Source organism: Clinocottus analis, unplaced genomic scaffold (assembly GCF_023055335.1).
Source record: "Clinocottus analis isolate CAN_PGR_092001 unplaced genomic scaffold, fCliAna1.0.p SCAF_7, whole genome shotgun sequence".
Classification (NCBI taxonomy): Eukaryota; Metazoa; Chordata; class Actinopteri; order Perciformes; family Cottidae; genus Clinocottus; species Clinocottus analis.
Window position 1 is genome coordinate 11,085,781 of NW_027176229.1, and position 20,889 is coordinate 11,106,669.

Here is a 20,889-nt window from a genome sequence, read left to right on the forward strand (position 1 = left end):
TATCGTACGCGTGCCTATTTATTGTGTTTAAATAATACACCTGCGAACAATGATTCTGGACCAGAATAAATACATGCCCTAACCATGGACTTTGTTTACAATGAGCCTGCATAATTAAATAAAAACGCATGGCAGATTGAGTAACAAACATGAACATGAATATAAAAACCGGTTCAGTACTTGTTGATATGTCATGACTGCATAATTCCATTTCAGGGTACATTTTAAATGCACCTATGCAAACAATGGCCTTAGATCATTTATTATCAAGACTTTAGGGCACCCCCCCACGTGCGCACTATCTTTTCATCTTGAGCTCTCTCTTAAAGAAGAGTAATAATATCAAGTAATGATAGGTATTGTTATGCCGAGGATCAGGCATATCCTGATTTTTATCGCCTGTCTCTCACAGGTGCTCCGGCGTTACTTGTCAGGACTGCATGTCTGGGTCTTCCACATGTCAGATAAAAATCGCTGCACTTGGTGTTTCGGCAGCCTGACAGCAATTTATTTGAATGTTTTGTCACACTGGTGTTGGTGCATTTTGTGTGGGCTGCTCACCGGAATGGCAACAGCTCGTAGCTTCCTGACACTTGTGTACAAACACACACACACACACACACACACACACACACACACACCTGCACACACACAGAAACATACACTTGGACTAGCACAAAATCACAGATGCACACTGCATGTGCTGCGTGTCTACTTTGGATAATTAAAACCTGTGTATGTAAAAAAAAAAAAAGAGTGTTGGTTCATTATTATTTAACGCCCAATATAAGCAGTGACACTACATCATTAGCACACTTTTAGAAATACACTTTTTTCATTTACACCTTCGTGACCACACACACTATGAACCCAAAATAAAAATGTCACACCATGCAGTAAACATTCTATATACTAAGGTAAATTATGAAAACATGTATAGTCTACATTTATATGTAAACCTACTTATTATTTTTCTTTTCTACCTAGTTTAACCTACATGAAAATACATAAAACACTTGATCTAAAGCATGTTAAACACAAACCTCGCTCCAATCTTGTGTTTCTCTGAACTGACATGGAATATTGAGTAAGTTAATGAATTCCTCTCAAAGACAGGAACTCTATTTTTACACCATGATAATTAAAGTACGACACAGTTATAATTTACAGCCCTCGCTTAATTGCATAGGAAAAGTAAAATGGGAGAGGTCTATGAGAGAAGATTAAATGTGTGTGTGTGTGTGTGCGCGCGTGTGTGTATGTGTGCAAAAATGAGCTTGTGTCCCTCTTCACTCAAGAAGAGTGAATGTAAAAGAGCTTCTTGTGCATCTAAACAACAGGGGCTGTATCTTTTAGCATCATGGAACGTATCAAAGATTAGGTAATGAAATATGCACTGTCCTATTTTTCTGCTACCAAGCCCTTTGACAAATCGCGTACAATCCAAAATCTCCATAAATCACTATTAAAGACAAGTATATCATCACCAGCGCATATATCTTCCACAGCCTGACCCATAGACTAATGAGAAAAGGCCCAGACTATCTTGTCTGATTAATTAATTCAAAATGTCGGCTGTTATTCAAATGTGAGGCTAGTGTTATTTGAATAACACTTGACAGCAACGCCTGAAGAAATAATTTCTGGTTTGTGAGGCTGCTGCGGCATTACTGATGATGGCTCATGGAAATGTTAGAAGCTACGGAGTATTTTTTCCCTCTTCGCTAGTCCTTTTGCTTTCCCTTCCTCACCTTCTCAGTCATGATAGCTCCAAGAAGTATTTCATTACTTCACCCCCCCCCCCCACCTCTACATTTCCCCCTCCCCTTTACAATTATGGCTCTTACCGTTTTTTCCACGGCCTTTCCTTTCTCTGTGTTTGCATTCCCTCCCACAGCCAGCCCAGAACTACAGGGCAGCGCTTTGGCTCTGCAGGAGACATGCTGGCAAAGAGGAAGGTCATGGTTTTTACAACTGCAGCTCCCCAATGCTGACAGGCCGTGCTGCCAAAGTGACACACTCTGTTTGGCTTTCCCACGTTCATAGAGCTCCACAGCACTTCGTCTTTATCACGGGGCACGCCACACACACAAACACACACATTTAATCAGCCTCAGAGCTGCATTCTCTGTCAATGTGCGACACAATAATCACCCTTACCGGCCTAATCGCAAAATATTGCAACAGACAGAAGTGTAAATTATCTTACTTGGTAGTGCATTTTTCCTTTTGTTTTGTGCAAAACCCAGTGGCAAGGGGGCAGGGAAAAAAGACACTGGAGAAAGAAAACCACAAACGTACGTGATAGGGCCTAGGGGCAGTGCACACCCCTCTATCGCTTCCCTCATCAAGCATGGATTCTAATCAGGGCTGGGGAGATATAAGACGCTCAGTCATTAAATAAATTAACTCTGCCACTCCATGCTCTCCTTCAGCACCCGCGAGACGCCTGCCGTGCTCTGCATACTTACAGAGGCTCCGAGCATCACGCACCTCACCTTCACGCCACAACCTAGCAGGCTTGCCGTCACACACGCACGCACGCACACACACACACACACACACACACACACACACACACACACACACGCACACACAGGTTAAGCACTAATCTTAAATATAAAAAAGAGAGAAACCACGCCTCCTGTCTCTCAACAACTGATGTTTACATTCACATGGAAAGCTTTCACATAATTGCATTAAAAGACAACCTTCGGACATTTCCTGCTAAGATTGCAGGTGTGTCTCACGTATTTGCATGAGGAAAACTAAGCGCACACAAGTGATAAATAATCTCTGTCCACCAATACTGATTCACAGGGTTGAGAAGACCGCGTAGACATGTTTTTTTGGAGTCTCTGTGCAGTGTGCTGCCATTCATCAAAAGGAAGTGCAGTGACGAACAGTAAGAGAGCTCAATGTCGGCTCGGATCACTGACACAAACAATCAAAGCTGACACAGTCTTCGTATAGCACCTGCCACTCCAGCAACACAAATAGATCAATATGAGGGGGACTCATCCACTGTTTGAAACTCATATCCTTGCACCCACATCATCTTCCAGATGTAAAAAAGTGCATGCTTAATACATATCAATCACTGTGACAGAGAAAATGCTTATTTGAGGAGCCAACGTGAGGCAAATACGCCATGTCAGCAGTATGTCCGCTGTCAAAACTTGCCATTTGAATTTTCAACCGCATTGTAGGGAGACAAATGTCCTTAGAAATCCCTCACATTGCAATTTATATCATTTTAATGCACGCTTTAATTCTCCATTACTAAGAGAGGAAGTACCTGGGAGGGTGGGAACACATTAGAGAAAGTAAGAAATGAGCAGAAGGGTCTGGGGATCTCTCTAGCAGACACAATTAAATATTCATGTGTCTCCTCCTAGGACACAACAGATACAGATCATTATCATGACAACAGCACACCACCATTTTGTTCACACGTTTTGGCTCCAAATCAATGTGTGTGTTTAAATTCCATAAGCAAAAAAAGACTCAGATCAGTTATCAACTCTAATATTAAAATTAGAACTGCTTCATTTCTCTTCAAATGATCCGGCATAATCTATATAAAATAAACATATAACTATCACTTATTAATTATTGTGGTTTAAATTATGAGCAGTGTGGTAAAGATATACAGGTAGTGTCTCTGGGAGCCACGTGCCATGGGACAATACACACCGGCTACCAATGTTAGTGAATCATTCCAAAATTCATCACAAGCGCTCCGTCCTTTCCTGCCTCCTGCTTTGGGAAAAAGCAAAAGAAGAATAGCAGTAATGTACTCTGGATGACCTCCACTTTCTAAAGAGAGGAGAAACCTTTTTCTTTCTTTTTTTTTTTGCTTTTCAATCCCCATCAAAGAGGAGCAAAAAGGAGGGACAGCATTCCCCTGCTCGCCGTCATTAATCATAGCTTTCTGGGAGCAAGCGCATATTAATTTCTGTCATCCCAAACATCATTTGGTATTGTTATGCCACGGCTTAGTCCTCATTCACCAGCAGACGCTGGCCGTTCCTCCTGGTTTGAGGGAAGACAGGGCCTGTGTGGCTGTGTTTCAGAGCAGGAGGCCTTTATCCCTGGGGCTCTGACACCAATTAAGCCATTTCACCGAGAGACGAAAACAGGGCCCGCCGTTTCTCTGTAACATGAACCAGCACCTAGCTGCTGGCCCCTCGCCATCTTTCCATTACTTCAGATGCGAGAGTATACTTCAAGGACTTAAGAAAATAAAATGATGTTTGTGAATAGTCCTACTTTTACTGACCGCTGACAAAGTTAAACAAGGAGGCATTTTCAGGTGTTAGGCACAGATCACCAGCAGTAGCGGTCCAGCTTCTTGATCATTACCTCCAGCATCAACGTTATTTTAAATTATTCTAAATAAATATTTAAGCTCACAAACAATTTGAAAACAATGTGATAGTATTTTGCCACGACCGACAAGAAAAATGCTCAGTGTGCAGTTCCCTTTATATCCCCATGCTCCCTTTATTTTTTCCCATAGTTGCCTTTTGGCAGGCAGTAGAGTGGAGCTTGTCTTAGGGCAAAAGCAAAATAATGCAAGGTTTGTTATGAATTAAATATTAGAAATCTTAACACAGCAGCCAATAAGAATTATTTGCCTTATTAAAGCAGCAGAAGACGCTGATTAAAATTTCATTGCATTGCAGTCTTTTTCCCATTCCTGCCTTCAATTTATCATTGTAATGTATGAAACATGTGGAACAATGGCATATGGAACAATGGGAAGACGGGCTTCATTTTCAAGCTTGCAAATGAGGAAAGGTTTCCTTTTTTCTGCTTTTGGAAAGCAATCGTATGTAAAGAAAAGAAAGGTGACGACAACGTATCCTTCTGTTTTTCTGAAGGAACAAACTGCAGACTGCTGCCGTGTCAAAATATTACAAATGAAATAATAAATATATATTCACTGACTTCCTGCCTTTAATTCCTTCCTCACATGCTTTACAGAAATCCATCACCTGTAGGAGTAACAGCTCCACACATGACAAACCCGTCATGATGAAATACAAGTATTTAACTATCTCAAAAACATGTAACAGCAGATGCGTCAAAAGAAAAGAATACAGGAAAGGTTACTCGAGCAGAAGCAAAAAATAGCGTCAAAAGCCGGATTGTTTACAGTGTTCGTGCACTCACAAATGATAGGTCATTTAGTTGTCCACATGTAATGTGTACAGAGTAAATGAACATCATGGTGTCTGCTGTCCCATGAGGAAAACTCTTCCCTGAAACACTAGAGCTAATGAAATAGGGGCCTATAAATAGCAGAGTCATTACTGAGAGAGGACTTGCTTTGCACCAGTCTTTCACTCTAACCCTTTTTACACTAATAACCGGCTCCGTGGCATTACATGGACTCGACCATCGGGTGACACGGTAATGGACATCATGACACGAGGGACTGGGAAAAGTTCATGTTAAAAACTTTTTCTTTTCTTTCCTTTTTTGCTGTAAATAAAAACAGGTAATTGAAAGTATGCATCCTAACCATAACGCTAACATTTAAAATGGCATGTTAACAGATTTGTTACTCATAATCATAAGAGCATCAAAAGTGTATTTTATGTTTTGCACCTGTGTGTTTTATTAACACAGGTTGATGTTTGTTTCTTTTTGGGGTTTTTTCCGGTACCAAAAAAAACAATGGAACACTTTTTGTTTTTATAATTCTGCCTCATGAAATTAAAAGTGAGGAATAGTAAAAGTGTGTGTTATTTGCATTAACTTTGATGCAGTGAGCATTTTGATATTGCAACTTCTGTAAAAGAAACATTTGCTTTAACTTTGTCTGGCTGGTCAAAAGTCTTTCACTGTTTTGACAAGAGTGCAGCCTCAGTGATGCATGAAAAAAATCCTCGGTAACTCATGCCGACACGACAACAAGTTGTATCGTTCACGTTTAATCTCTTTCTACAGGGGGTCAGAGTTTGATCCAGCTTCTCCCTGCCTGCTCCGGGTTTACATTTCTACATTCAGCGACAGGCAAATGCCATAAAAAGCAAAAGGGGCATGCGAAGAGTCTCAAACAGACACGCTGCTGTCCTGCTGTAAACTCATTTCAATCAATCCTTCCTCTTTGCATCCCAAGCAGCCTCTGCTGGCTGCCACCGCCTGAAGATAACTATTTCACCACCTCTGTCATGCCTAATTAACAACTCAGATGTACAATTCAGAAATTTAGCAATTAACCTACTAAAATATTGTTGGAGGATGCTAATTGTTGTGCCAGTTGCCATAAAGACTCATTTGCATAACGTATGTGCAAAAAACAATTATGAGCTGTTGATCGCGCAGGAGCCGGCAGAAAACGCTCGGAGCGATGGAGGGGGAGCGAAGGAGACGTTCGCAAGATGGGTGCTCGTGTGTGTGCAGATGGAGGGACACCACTGAATCATCATACAAAAAAAAAAAGATTTGAGGAGCCGTGTGTGCAGACACACAGCACCAGGGCAGAGGCATCTATCTCCTCAGCGTGAAAGCTTTTAGCCTTCCAAATGAAACTGATATATAAACTCTCTTTCCCCCCCTTTTCCTCTTTGTCTGGCTCGTCTTCTTTTCATCTTTGCTTGATGGGGAAATGGACTGTATTTGGGCGCTAGTTAGATAATAGCCACGTCTTCCCCGGTCCCCCTCATGCTTTAGAGGAGGAAGCACCAGTGGCCCTGCCATTGAGCCAGTCAGGAACCCAGCTGTGTGCGAGCCATTCGGCACAACACTATCTAGTCACTGCAGCCGCATCACTGGGGCTCTCTGAGACAAAAAGCAGCCAAAGTCAATTGTTTCTCCTGCTGAATAGCTTTCTGTTCTCTGTCATGCATTTACTGGAGCGTTTTCAGGACCGAGAAAACCCTGAAGGTAGAAAAATCAAGTCAAACTGAATATTTGTTCTATGTTCCCTGAATTGTAAGTGGGATCATTTTGCTTTAGATGCAGCTGCTAGAATAACAATAATTAGAATATAAATTATAATTATTACTAATTATAATATGTGTTGTTATTATTAAACATTGATATTAATAATACCCCAATTAGAATAAGAGAAGTCATTAATGTTGTCAGGGAACATTGAAATGAATGTTTCCTGTAGATTTCAGAAATGCTTACCTCCTCAGTCCTAACTCTATTTACTCCAGGTAATGCTTTTAGTCGGCCTTGCATGTGGTTAATTACAGGCTCATCCTGAACTGTATTTAATTAACACAGTCTCTCCTTGCTGAACATTACATATAATGCAGACGAACTAATAAACATACATGAAAGCACGTTTAGCGTTTTTCAGAAGCCAAATCTAACATGTGCAACAAAACGCCGACATTGGCAGGGGAGTGTGCGTGTAGTCCCTCCCTAATCCACTGCGTTAAACACTGGATCGGACCATTTATCAGCTTGAATCTGCCACACTCTCTCCCTCCTCTTCCTCTCGAGACCCCCTGTTTCTGAACCTGATGAGTCAAAGGTCAGGAAAACAACAAGTCAATACGCAGCCAAAAGAAGCGCCATGCAGCTGAGAGAGCTGTGGAGAGGGCTAAGCCTCTCTGTGGCACTCCGTGATTTAGCCTGTAATAGTTTTCTGTAATCTCTTTCTATTGATTAAACCTCACATCAAAAAGGAGTCTTGCTACAGAACCTCTCTTTTCCTGGTCAGAAATACCATATGGAGGTAATCTTTCACCTTTGTTATTCTTGCCGCTCCCACTGCTGCTGCTGTGAGCCTCTCCTCTAAGCACGAGAGCAAGACAAGGGAGTAGCCAGCAGGATAAAACAAACCCCAACACAGAGGAATAACTGCACAGCTCATCTGAATCGCAGGCAATTTTCAATCAATGCATTCATTGTCTTCTCAGGCAGCCTACAGAGAAAAAAAGGTACATGAATGTATCCTTTGTCCTGCAACTGTTAAAAACATTAGAATACAACGTTTAAATTCCTATTTTCATATAGGTTTTGAAAGAAAATCTTTGCAAATTGAAGGACAAAGAACTCCACTTGCCAACCGAACATCACATTTAGCCTTTCTAAATGCAAAGCCAAGAACATTTTGGGGAAAAAACCCCTCCTGCTAAAAACACTCAATTTAGTGACAGGCAAATGACTTCATGCTGCCACTTAATCTCATTTCTTGCATAATGCTCTCTAATTAGCATATCAAAGTGAATTAATACTTCTAGGGCATTAGCAATGCAGAAATATGTTGTAGCTCTACAATAACAAGTTAGAAGAATGCCAGAAACTTCCCAACTCCCTGAAATAGCAAGAAAATTGTCTCCTTTATCTCTACAAGAAAATCCAGAGTAAGATTATTCTCATCACTGATCACAAAATAACACAAAAAGCTTTGAAGCTGAACCCTAAACTCACTATTTTTCTGGACACTAGACAATAAGTCTCCATAACATGATACATGTGTGCATTAATTACACCGATGATTCTTGGACCGCTTTCAAATGTATTATTAAAAGTCAAGACCAGCCAGCGGTGGATCTCATGGCTAAAAGACAACGGCCCCTGGGCAATGTGAAGGGACACGAAAGGGCCAAAGAAGCCCTGTGAACGATGCTACAGGAGCCAGGGAAAGACTCACTGTGTGCTGGAAAAACAGGCCGGTCAACAAGGCCACCAGACCAGCTGAGCTCTGTCAATGGCTAAGAGGGGAGGCTGTGACTCTAAACCACAGGTTAACCACGCACACACACGCACGTGCGCACGCACACGCACACACAAACACACACACACACACACACACACACATACACATACACATACACATACATATACACACATACACACGCACACACACACACATACACTTGTTCTCCCTCTTCTCCACTGTCTCATCTCTCTTTGTCAAACTCACTTATTCCCGGACACATAAAAACGTACCTGTAATATATATATATATATATATATATATATATATATATATATATATATATATATATATATATATATATATATATTTCACAACCATATTTTCATTTTCATTTACTTTGAAATTTTCATTTAGTGGCGCATTTAAACTTGAGAGCTTAGTTCACAGCAGAAGCGTTTAAACTTGAGCCGTCATACGAGTTTTAACTAATCTGGTAGATCACCTAATTAAAGTAACGAGTAGAGAGAGTAATTTGAACAGGATTTCAGTGTATATACATAAAATCCCTTCTTTAGGATTAAGATCCCTTCTTTTCTCCAATGACTACATTCTAGAGATGCAGCGAAGTCTCTGTACTGGAAAACACTTTCACATCAAATCAATGGTCACATATAAAATAAAAGCTGGCATCTTGTGTGATGTGTGATCTGCAGCCTCTGTTTTTTCTCGCTCTGTCTCTTTCATTATGTAAACTCAACAGGCACACACACACACACACACGCACGCACACACACACACACACACACACACACACACACACACACACACACACACACACACACACACACACACACACACCGCAGATAACCTCGGCTAGACTGTGGACACTCTGCCTGTCCCTATGGACGCCACCTGTGTTGGGGAAGTTCATAAACTTTTATGATCTCTCCCAAGCCGATTTCCTCATAAACTGCACAAAGGTCACAAATATGACAAGGCATCAGGTTTGCTAAATTACACCAAACCCAAAGCACTGTATTCTTCATATATTTCCTCTGACTGAGAAAACAGTCAAACATTATATTTATAAAGTAAATAGTGATGACAGTAGTGTGAACATTTGAAGCATCGGTTCAATAATACTGTTTCTATTTTCATGAACAGGACAATCACATAAATATAAGACATAATACACATAGTCTGTGAAACATATTGTATCAATATAAATCAATGATGCTTAATTTAATAGTTTAGGGAACCAGTTTAGATTATCGCATAAATATTATCAGGAAAATACACAGAAATCTTTTTTTATAAAAAATATAAAGTGTGGCCTTTAAAAAAAAAAGTCCTGAAAACATTGGATATAATTTTCAGGAGTCTCTCATATATGTGTTTATGCGTGCATATGCAAGGAAGGTTTTCAACACTGGTTGTAGAAATTTGCAGACTTATTAATTTGCTTATTAAAAGTAAAAGACTAATATGCAACTTTTTTTTAAAATAATGTTCAATCATTTTCTTCAAGTTAATTCTATTATTTTAATTTACAATTATTACATTTGTAGGGCATAAGTCTGCATGCAAATTCCATGCAATTATTGATTGAAAGGGGGTTTTGCCTTCATATGTTGAAACGCTGGTAATTTGTGTCAGGTTATAAAGCTTGAATTCATTGGGATCTCAGCTATGTAGAGCATATGCTACGGGATTCCCCGTCCTGCTCGGTGCCAGGGCAGTGAGGGTGAAAGCTGGGGCTCATTCTCTGGATAAATCCAAGCAACCAGTGCTGGAAAAAGATGCTCCTGCCGAAACCGTGGGGGAACAAATAAATAAAAAATCAACCTCTCCTTTGACAACAAGAGTGTTTCTGTATGGCACAATGACATATTTGGAAGGAAAAAAGTGATTGATTAATTTGGCCAGAGGTCTCCTGTAACCTGGATGCAGGCTGCCATCGGATCACTGGGAGGTGAGACTGTCTGTGTGTGCTATTGTAGTGAGGGTCCAACATTATTTTTCATTGAGTTCATATTCAAATATGATTTTACAAAAAGATCTTACCTGTCTTTTCTTTGATTTCACAGAGAACGCTGAAGAGTGCTGGTTTCATTCTGTGACAGTTCAGTCCATGTTTCCTGTTTCAGTATAAGACAAGATAAAATACTGAAATAAATTCACTGATAAATCACACGTTAGACATAAAAAAGTTAATTGATTAGATCTTAGGTGTAGTTGTCACTATGTCATGCCTTGCAATAATTCAACCCAAATGTCTCTTATAAGTTATAATTTGCTACTATACAGTAATAAAAAAAAAGAAGTATTGGTTAGTTCGTCGGGATAGACTACTATATGATGTCCAATGACATGTCATTTAAATAATGAGCCTACAGACAGGAGCTTCAATTTTCCAGCACAAGTTATAGTTTGAAGATATATGAACATTAGAGGACATGTGTTCACACAAACTTTTAGAACAATACAAGCTCACTCAGGTTCTGTTAGCACACAAGCAGTTTAAATGCAATGCTGTTGCACCCTCTGTGACAACTTTCTCATGTGTTTATTATTTGCAAGGCAGTAAATACACCTCAGAGTATGATTATCGTTAAAGCCACTTTAGCCTATTGTTATGCATGAGGGAGTTAAGTTAAGCGGGCTACATCTCAATAATGATGCGTTCAGCGTTTGTGCTTTTTAGGGGGAGGGGGGCGAAGTTAATAAAACATATAAATCAACCAACTTTGCTTGCGCCTCGTCCAGACTTTGATCAGTTATGGTCATTATTTGATGGAGAATGTCACCAATGTCTTGTTTTCTTCCGTCTCCGTCTGTCCCATCGTGTCCATGTGGAGGCGGCAATGCCATGCCTCCTTGTACCGAGTGGCCGGCCAGACTGACCCCGCCGATCGACTGCATGATCCGGGCTTGATCGTCCATAGTAGCCGCTAAAGAGTCTGTGCACTGAGCCACACAAATTGAAAAACTCATATACGAAATCGGTTATAACACGTGCCGTAGACAAGAAGGGTTCACGGCTGTGATTCTTCAGCGACACAGGCTGCACACGTTTGTCTTTTAAAAAAAAAAGAAGCCTATAGGTGATGTTTAAGCGTAAATCTTGTGTCCAAGTTGCTGTCCTCTCGCTTTTTTACGCGCGGTCCAAAGTGCCAACACGCGTAACTGTGTTTGTAGAAAAATGCATAAATCTTGTTTCTTCTTCTTAACACTTCTTTGTCAAAATTGATGGTCCATCGTATCCGCACGAATCCTCATGCCAATCTGTCTTTTCTCTGGGATTTGACGGGTAGTAGAAGCAGAAACGCTTCTTGGTGATCTCTCATTTATTAGCGCTCTTCGTGGGATTCCCGGCGCATTCCTTCTCCAAAATGTCCAAATCCTCCTAGTGAAGCAGCGGCAACAAAAATATCCAATGTGGAAATGTGTAAACAAATAAAAAATCTTGCAGGTGTTGCCAACTATAAATGTGCAGAAATGATTCCCGCGACAACTGACAGCATTAAAAAAAAATACACAATATGCGGCATAAGATGTCCAAATATGTCTATAAAAATAGGAAATGTAAAAAAAAGTTGGGAGATTACGGTTTTAAAAAAAAAGCCACAATGAGAAGAAATTAATTAGGACACAACGCTGTATACAGGCGATGCGCAAAAAATATCTTGCCCTGCTGAAATTTATGAGCTCCAGCTTCTGCCTGTGTGTGTTTTATGTTGTTTGATGGCAGCGGTAGTGAGCGATTGACAGTGTGCCAATGCCACTCACTCAGTGCAGACGTGTCAGAGCAGGGAACAGGGGTAGGAGAAAAAAAAATACAAAATACGAAATGAAAATGCACGCTCCGCCCTGCAGAGGAGGGGTCTATATTCTTGTCACTTCTCGCCTGAACACCGAAAAACAAAATGTTAAGAGCTAGTACTTAGGATGGTGATTATATTGATGAAAGCACGGCAGAATCCCCTCTCTCTTTCTTGCAGCAGCGACAGCAGGGTATCCTCGTTTCCTCACGCGTGCACGTGCAGCTATGTGCATATTATCTAGCAATAATAAAGATTTAGCCCTGCAACAAAACAGGCAAATGCATAATGAGAGTTTTATACAGTTTGATGTAGAACTGCACAGTCCCTTGTAAGCCTTGGTTCAAGCCAAGCAAGCAGCAGACATGTTTATATTATTGGAAAGTAAAGCTCCTCGACCAATCGCAGGCGAGAATGACGAAGACTGACGATCAGAGTGTCCTATTGCTGGCAGATACATGACGCTGAAAGCCCACCCACTCCATCCCTCCATCTTCACACCGCTCGCACAAAAGGATGGGAACTTCTGATTGGTCGTTGCCGCAAGTGACATCTATTGCACAAGCAGGCGGCGCTGCTCTGTGCTCCTCCGCAGTTGCTATGGCAGCAGACAAGTTGTTGAGCTGGATGCAAGGCAGCAAATCTACTGTGCACCTCGCCAATAAACATCTCGAATGTGAGTTTTTAAGGAAACAGATAATGCAAGGGGTTGCCTTCCTTTCGGAGGCCTTTCATTTTCACCACAGAGGAATAAAGAGACGCTGGAGTTTTACAGACCTGGAGGCTGAACTTCTGACAAGAGGAATTTGTTGGATTTGGGTTTTATGATGACCACAAAGTGAAATAAACAGTACACAAATGTGGTCAATACTGAATGCACAGGAGCAGGTTTTCCTTCAGGGCGTTCTGACAGAAAGAGTTTAACACAAACATGATCTTTTCCAAAACCTCATTAAGTTGGTTTGTTGCCTAATCCCATGAGAAAAGTGAGGCCAATGTGGAAGTGCCGTAAACTTTACCTCTACTGACCTACAGGGGGCGACCCTTCTGGTTACGAAAAAGAATAGAGATTATATAGAAGTCTATGAGAAAATGAGCCTACTTATCACTTGATTTACTAACTCGGTAATATTGTTAACATGAGTTTATGACCTCAATTGCTAGTTCCAGGTGTTCTTTATTACAGCATCATGTTCATTTTGTAAACCATGCTCTAATTTGGAGTAAAATAGAGGTTAAAGCAGGGGACTACTACGGTGGAAAACCGCAGGATCCGTAGCGCAGTGGCACAGTTATAAGCATATTACAACTAAACGGGCTGTGATTACAACACACAGCTAAAGCGTGTGACGTGACTCTCTCCTCAGGTGTCATTCACTCCTCTATATCTTAATATAATATTCTACTTGTTTGTTGCCACCTTATTGCTTTGAATAGTTTCCTTTTAAGGACAATTCTAGAGTGTTATGTTGCCGACTGTTTGCTCACATAAGACATTTTATCCCCCAGCAGCCAAAGTAGCCTTTGTGGATGACATTTCTCCCAAAACTAGGCATCAAGGAATCAACAAATGTGTTGAACCGCCTAAAATTCCCCTTGAAGAAATGTGCAATGATCAGCATTATCCCTGGAAAGTCTAGCTGGTAGCTGTCTGCAACACTTTTCCATCTTTGGTTTTTAATTTCAGCCTCTCTGTTTGATGTTGCACACTGACAAGCTAAACAGAAGTCCTGTCAAACGGCATCCTCATGGACGGCCGTTTATTCTGAGGAACCTGATCTGCTGGGGAAGAAATAACTTTATTGTTTTTGCAGTCACGATGACAGTGAGCACTTTCTGTGGAAAAAAAACCCAACAAAATCTTAAAGTTTAAGAGTTTTGTTGTTTAAACTTTCATTCAGCCTGTTGATTATGATTTGATTTTTCAATGTTTTCAACATGAGAACCGACAAAGCATTATTGGGAATGACAGGCAGTCTGTAACTGTCTCTGTGCTGTATTTTACAATATTTATTTATATTACAATGACAGCATTTGGGTCAGATTTTCCTATAGGAATCTGCTTGACTGCTTTACAGCATTTAAACGGTACAAAATAGAGAAAAACCTAAACAGAGGAAATATTCATAGGATTGTTAAATGAGTCATAGAAATTATGAAAGAAATACAATGTGTTTATCTTCTTCAATGAAATTAAGTAAAAAGAAAACACACATTCAGGGTGACACTGAGATTAAGTGCAAGCAGAGCATCATCTTTTTTGACAGAAAGCTACTGGTTTTATGAATAATAAAAAGCTCTTGTTTCTTTATGATTCCAAGGTATTCAGTGTTTTTGAAGTGATGTTACAAACAGTACAACCCATAGTAGAGTTTAATTTCCATGTCCCTGTAAAAATGGGCATGATCTCCAATTGTGATTGAAAATCAAATACAATTTCTATCAAATCATATTTCATTTTCTTATTATTACAAAAATATTACTCCATTAGATTACTAAGGTGCCCTCTTTAAGATATTATCCTGGTATTGTGATTGTCTAAAATTCTGTATGTTCTTCTTGGTCAGCATATGGCTCATGGATCACCAGGTCTCAGGAAATGTCTCATCTATTTTTAATAAAAAGCGTGTGAATCGATTAATCTTCAGTAAAGGAAGTGACTTTTGCAAAAACGTAGATACAGTGAGTTATTTCTTAAAATAACTCTTCAACTCCCTCACTAGAGAACAAGGAGAACATCACCCTGCTGCTATTTGTCTTTTTTCTTAGTTTCCAGGAACTAAATGGCATTTAATTTGATCAAAATTAATTAACACAAATAGTTTTATAGATGAAATGCTCAGCGTCATGTATTTGTCAAAGCAGCTTGATGCACACAGACACAATTCATATGACTATGGTAAACTCTGACGTTGGTAATCATAATACTATAACAAGATTTCAACATTAGACAATTAATACGAATTGTCTTCAGCAATCTGTGTGGTTCTGCTCTATCATTTGACCTTGAAGTATCAGAGCAACACACTCTTGAGTTTAGTCAATGGGAGTCCCAGGACTACTGCATTTATCATTGAAATACTGAGCTGTCAAGTCACACTACATACCTGTCAAGACGGGCTCAAAGGTACAGCTTCGGCTCCTCTCCTCTGTTGCAGTGCATGATTCTTCATTGCATTGCATAGCAGGCCTATTCACCGTTGTTTTCAGCCATATGTCAACATAATTCATTTCCGTATGTGACAGCTCCCGACAGTAAGACACTGTGGCGCTACTGGTTCTCAAAACCTTGTTTACATAACCAAGAGGTTGTGTTATCCGCGGTACTCTATACACTCCATTTTTAAAACCATACTGCTGTAAATACAGAAAGTCCTGAAAATGCTGCAGGTCAATTCTTTGAAGATGTAATTTGACAAGTTGCCACCACACACATACTGTATGGGTGAAATATATTGACAATATTTATACAAATGAGCTAAGCGAGGCATAAGAATTAGCACCTATGAGTGTAGAGACAACACTTTGTCATCATGGCTCTCATTGTGACATTTGAAAAGACCCACAGGTGCTGTAGAAAGTGACTGTGTTGTCATATTTCATTTAGGCATCCTTCTGCAAAGCTGTAATTGCCTAATTAGCTTGTTAATTAGGAGATTAGCATTTACTGATAGAGTGGCTTGCTCTGTTGTGATGAGAGTAATACAGATTAAGTGAGAAGTTATGGGTGCATGATTTCACAATTTCGTTGTCCACAAAGAGGTCACAAATCATTCAAAGATTTGTGGAATTGCTGCGTGTTTTACATCTGCAGATGATGTTCGTCTTTTCTCTGAGCTTCCTCGTATCAGAATTGAAGCCGGAGACGGAGAAAGACTGCTGGAGCCTGGTGACGGCAGCCTGTCACACCGCAGCTAGATACCTCCTGGTTTGAGTGTCGCCTGTATAATCCCCTGTTGCTCGGGGAGATTGGAGGAAATGGCCGAGCAGACGGTGCCAGAGACATTACTAACCCAATTATAAACAGTCTTTCATTGGGTTTGGATATTTTATTCTTCTCTATTTTCTTGTATTTGTCGCTGGTGTGCATGCACGTTGTCTTCATTACAGTTGCACATGTGAAGGCAACTGTAATCTGCTCCTTGGTTTTGTATAGTATCAGGCATTGTGTCTTCTAGACACTGAAGGAAGAAACATTACAATCCTAAATTAAGAAAAAGTAGCAAGCGCAAAATAAATAATGTACTCAGAATGGATAGTTATGACTGTTGTAGGGGATTTCTTAATAGATTTTAAACTGCATAAGTCAGTTCTTCAACAATGTGTCATATTTTATGAGCTGATCATATTTTTTTGGAGATGTAAAATGTTAATTTATATGCAAAGCATGTTGCTGTAGCTATCATTTAATGAACACTACATTTTCCACTGACTTGTAGTAGAGTAAAAGAATAAAGAAAAGTACAGTACCTGAGTAAGTGTACATTGTTACCTCCCACCACAAACTAGACATACAGTAGTGCGCTTGAAAGGTAGATAACTATGTAGGAAATATTGCATCTTCTAATGAGTGTAGTTAACTCCCCCTGTGGTTATTAAATCATTTCAAGTGTTAGTGTGGGAGGTAAACTAATAAACGGTTAAGAATGTTAAATGCACAATTAGAGAGTTGATACATCTCCAATGTGTTTGTGGGACGGAAGTGAATTTAGCCGGTGACTTTGTAGTGTGTTGATGTGGGCGAGCTGGGAAAATATGAGGTGATCAACATCCAACATGAAAAGCTTCTTCCTTCACTAACATGTAAATGATCCTAATCATTACATTTCACTCACTGTGACTTCAGTGTAAATTCCATCGAAGTATATTTCCGCACATATGTAAAGCAGGATGTTCCTTCAAGAATCAACCTTTAGACAAAGTTTTATTCCAAGAGTGAAAAGTATCATATCTTAGGAGTCGTTTTCTCGAGGAAGTCAAGACAGATGTGAGAGATCAGGAGCAGGCAGTAATCAGGGGGGTGGGGGGTGAGAGGTACACAGCCACACTGCTCACCACGATCAATCATACTCTACTTGTCCTCCCTCGACTCGCTCGCTGTTACTGTCTCCACTGAATGCACTTCTCTCTTTGCTTAAAATTATTACACAGGCCATAAACCCAGAGAGGTGAGTGTCCTGCTAATGTGGGTACATGTAGTGGTTGCAGTAACCTTTAAGATTGGCCAGTGAGTGGTGGTGGCTTGGACACGGGACATATATTGTGGTCAATACCAGAGACCTAGATTGGCTTGGGGAGGCATTTTAAGGCCTTACATTTTAATTGTCGACCAGGCTGCAGCTCAAATTGATTCTCAAGCGTGGGATAAAATCCAACCTTGATTCCGATGCTTTTGTTGCGAAATTCACATTCGTTTGGCAGATTTTGTAGACTTTTTTATGCGACAAAAAGCTGTGGTTGGGAAAGTTGCTGTGGAAAGGGAAACAGAAGAATATATATATATATATATATATATATATATATATATATATATATATATATATATATATATATATATATATATATATATATATATAAAGAAATTCTGACAAAATTAAAGGTCTTCATTTAAACAAAAAAATATCTTAAAATACACTGTTTGAATATGAAGTCTTCATCGAACTGCGACAGACCTACACAACGTTGACTTTGGGCTTTATCTCACTTACTTTATCTCCTTCGTATATATATATAATTGTAAAGATTTAAACATTACATTTTACAACTTTTCTTCCCCCTTTCAACATCAATTTGTCTGGTAATGAAGAGAAGATCTCCGAAGAGGTCAGAGTGTAGCGTGTCTAAATCACTGTGGCCAGACTGCCCTCAACTCAGCATGAGTATTGACATTATGCCAGCTATGACACCATAACTCAGCCCTCTGCGATGGTCATTTGATAAATGGTATCATAAATTGTTGACAAAACAATTTGTGATGTATTATGTTACCGATGGGTTGTACTGCTTATCAAATCAAGTAATCTGGCAGGGCTCTCCATTCATCAGCAAAATGCAAGCGCTCACTGTAGATAGTGATGACTTTGTTGCTTTGTTGACATACAGTTCAAATGTAGTGTTGCTAGAAGCAGGGAGAGCAGCGAGCATCAGAGTTTCATTATTTTTAAGAGGCTCTTATGGAGGTGCAGTAATACTATCTTTCTCTCTCCATTGAGGGAACGATTGTAGTGCGAGCAGTATATTGTGCATTGTTCAGAAATAGCTTTTCTTATCTAACTGCCTTTGTATTGAAAGTCTTTGGTGAATAAAAATAGTGGGGTGTGAACAAACATTACATTCTGGATATAAATGTCATGAAACAATGGCAAGAGGACGCATAAGGTATATTTGGCATGAATGTTTTCAACAATGTTAAAGTTTATTTTTCTAACACCTTTCAAAAACAAGGCAATTCAACATGATTTATATAAGATACAAAAGAGATTAAGAAAACAAAAAATATTATTGTTATTAACACGTGATAATTTTAAAACGCAAAGACACTTAACATTTACTAGTGTAAAGTTCTGAAAAGGATGCAATCCACTGTCTTGGGCACAATAGGTCTCATTCTTAATATATTTTTATGGTGAAGGTTGGCTGATTTTGTAATTGTTTTCATGAGGATATCAAAATGTAGTCCTTGGTCATCTAAATAGATAGTTTTTTTTCTAGTGGGACCATGTATTTTGATTACCTTCATGTAGATCTTATGTCAAAACACATATCAAATGCCGGTATTGAACAACAAGGTAGGATTTTAATTGCACAATAGGATCAAATTACATCATGCTAATTTATGTATTGTTTTACGTGCTGATAACTGATATGGCACTGAGAGCTTGTTTAATTTTTGAATTCCTTCAGTGAAGAAGGACGCCTTCTTGCCTGAGATGAGAAGATTGATACCACCTCATGTTTATAAGTACAGTAAACATGAAGCTACGCCAGCAGTTGCTATCTTACAGTAGCTAGCCACAAACACCGAAAACAGGGTTTTACCCTCTGGTTTTTGTAAGGATTAAACAAACAAGATATGTCAGTGATGTTAAAGGTGCTGCTCGGGACATTGTGTTACCTCTGGAGAATGAATGGACAAGCTTTTCTCAGTGTTACCAGCCTCTGTGCTAACTAAGCTAAGCTACTTGGCTGCAGCTGCATTTTGACTATCGGGATTGAGTGTTTTATTCTCTCAGCCAACAGGTGGATGAGTGATGAACTATTTCTTCGAATTTAACAGATTTGTCACGCAGCATAACAATATTATTTTAATGATTGTAAGCCTTCCATGAACAAAAAGGCCTTTTTACAACTCGTTCCAGATTATTACATTTCTTTAATAAACTTTAAATTTCCTTTTTCAGTAATAATACTATTTACTTCTTAAAGTTTCATTTTGACATGCTGACACACATGTCAGACAGAAGGCAAGACAGTTTTTTTTTACCCTCTTTCCAAACATTTGTTATCCTTTATTTCTCATGAAGACATGGCAGATAGAAAATAATCCTATTGTACCTAACAACTCAACAGTGAGTTCATTAATGTTGGAGCGTTGACAAGCAGTGGAGCGAATGTGACCGTACTCACCAATAGCTGTCTTTTTTTCTCTTATGTGTCCTGGATGGAGAGCTCAAAGACATGAAAAATGAAAACAAAAAGAAAGCGAAAGAAAGATCAGGTACATCTCAGCAGTCATCCTGGTTTGTGTAATCAGGAGCATTTTAATAAATGCTAAAAGCAATATATTGTATTTTTAGCATCTATGAAGTCTCAAGATTACACTTTTTATTGTCAGATTTCTTCAAACATTTCCAGGTGAATGTCTGTCTGTGTCCCATTCGTCTTGTTAGCAAGGCATTCATCTGAAACATACGGTACAATATTTATGAAGCACTCCACCATACAGCCTGTGCTACAGCCAATTTTCAGTTGAAATATTTGATCTTAAAAGCCAATGCTCAATAGAAGCCTCATGCTCTTGATCAAGAAACAATGTTGTGTCTTTTCATCATGCCGTTCTTTGCTGGAAGTCGCTTGTCCATCCTTTCTCTGACAGTGCCATTTCTGTTTGGCTGGCAGTGGGCGACCCCTGGGCTTCAAAGATACATTGAAGTTCTGCAAATAATCTGTCAAGCATGGAGACCAGCGACTACAACAACATCTGTCCACCACATTTAAACAAACCTATTCATGAATGCGCCGTTTGTTGTTGACATGATGGAAAATGCTTGTTGGCATCAGAGTATTTTAGCACGGTAAAGCCCTCCAACACAACCACTGCTTATTCCTTATCATTGTTTTAATGCAGTTTGTTAAGGAAAAGAGATTTGATGACCTACTGGTTTGTGACATTTAGTATCCACTATCTCAGCGAAGAGGGGAAGGGATTTATGAAAT

General features: G+C 39.5%; 1 protein-coding gene across 8 annotated transcripts in view; it reads right to left on the reverse strand.

The window, feature by feature from the left end:
* The window catches only part of pbx3b (pre-B-cell leukemia homeobox 3b), a 58,227-nt gene extending 45,449 nt beyond the window's left edge, over positions 1–12,778 (reverse strand). For 5 of the 8 annotated variants that reach the window (XM_068566231.1, XM_068566228.1, XM_068566235.1 and 2 more), the window contains exons 1-2: positions 11,379–12,778; positions 10,697–10,770 (exon numbers count right to left, since the gene is read on the reverse strand). In XM_068566231.1, the coding sequence (XP_068422332.1) occupies positions 10,697–10,770; positions 11,379–11,626 (322 nt within the window). In that variant the 5' untranslated portion in view covers positions 11,627–12,778. Of the gene's footprint in view, positions 1–10,696; positions 10,777–11,378 lie in introns of all 8 variants that reach the window. The other 3 variants (XM_068566229.1, XM_068566227.1, XM_068566232.1) reach the window with 1 other exon arrangement.
* Between the last annotated feature and the right edge of the window lie 8,111 nt (positions 12,779–20,889).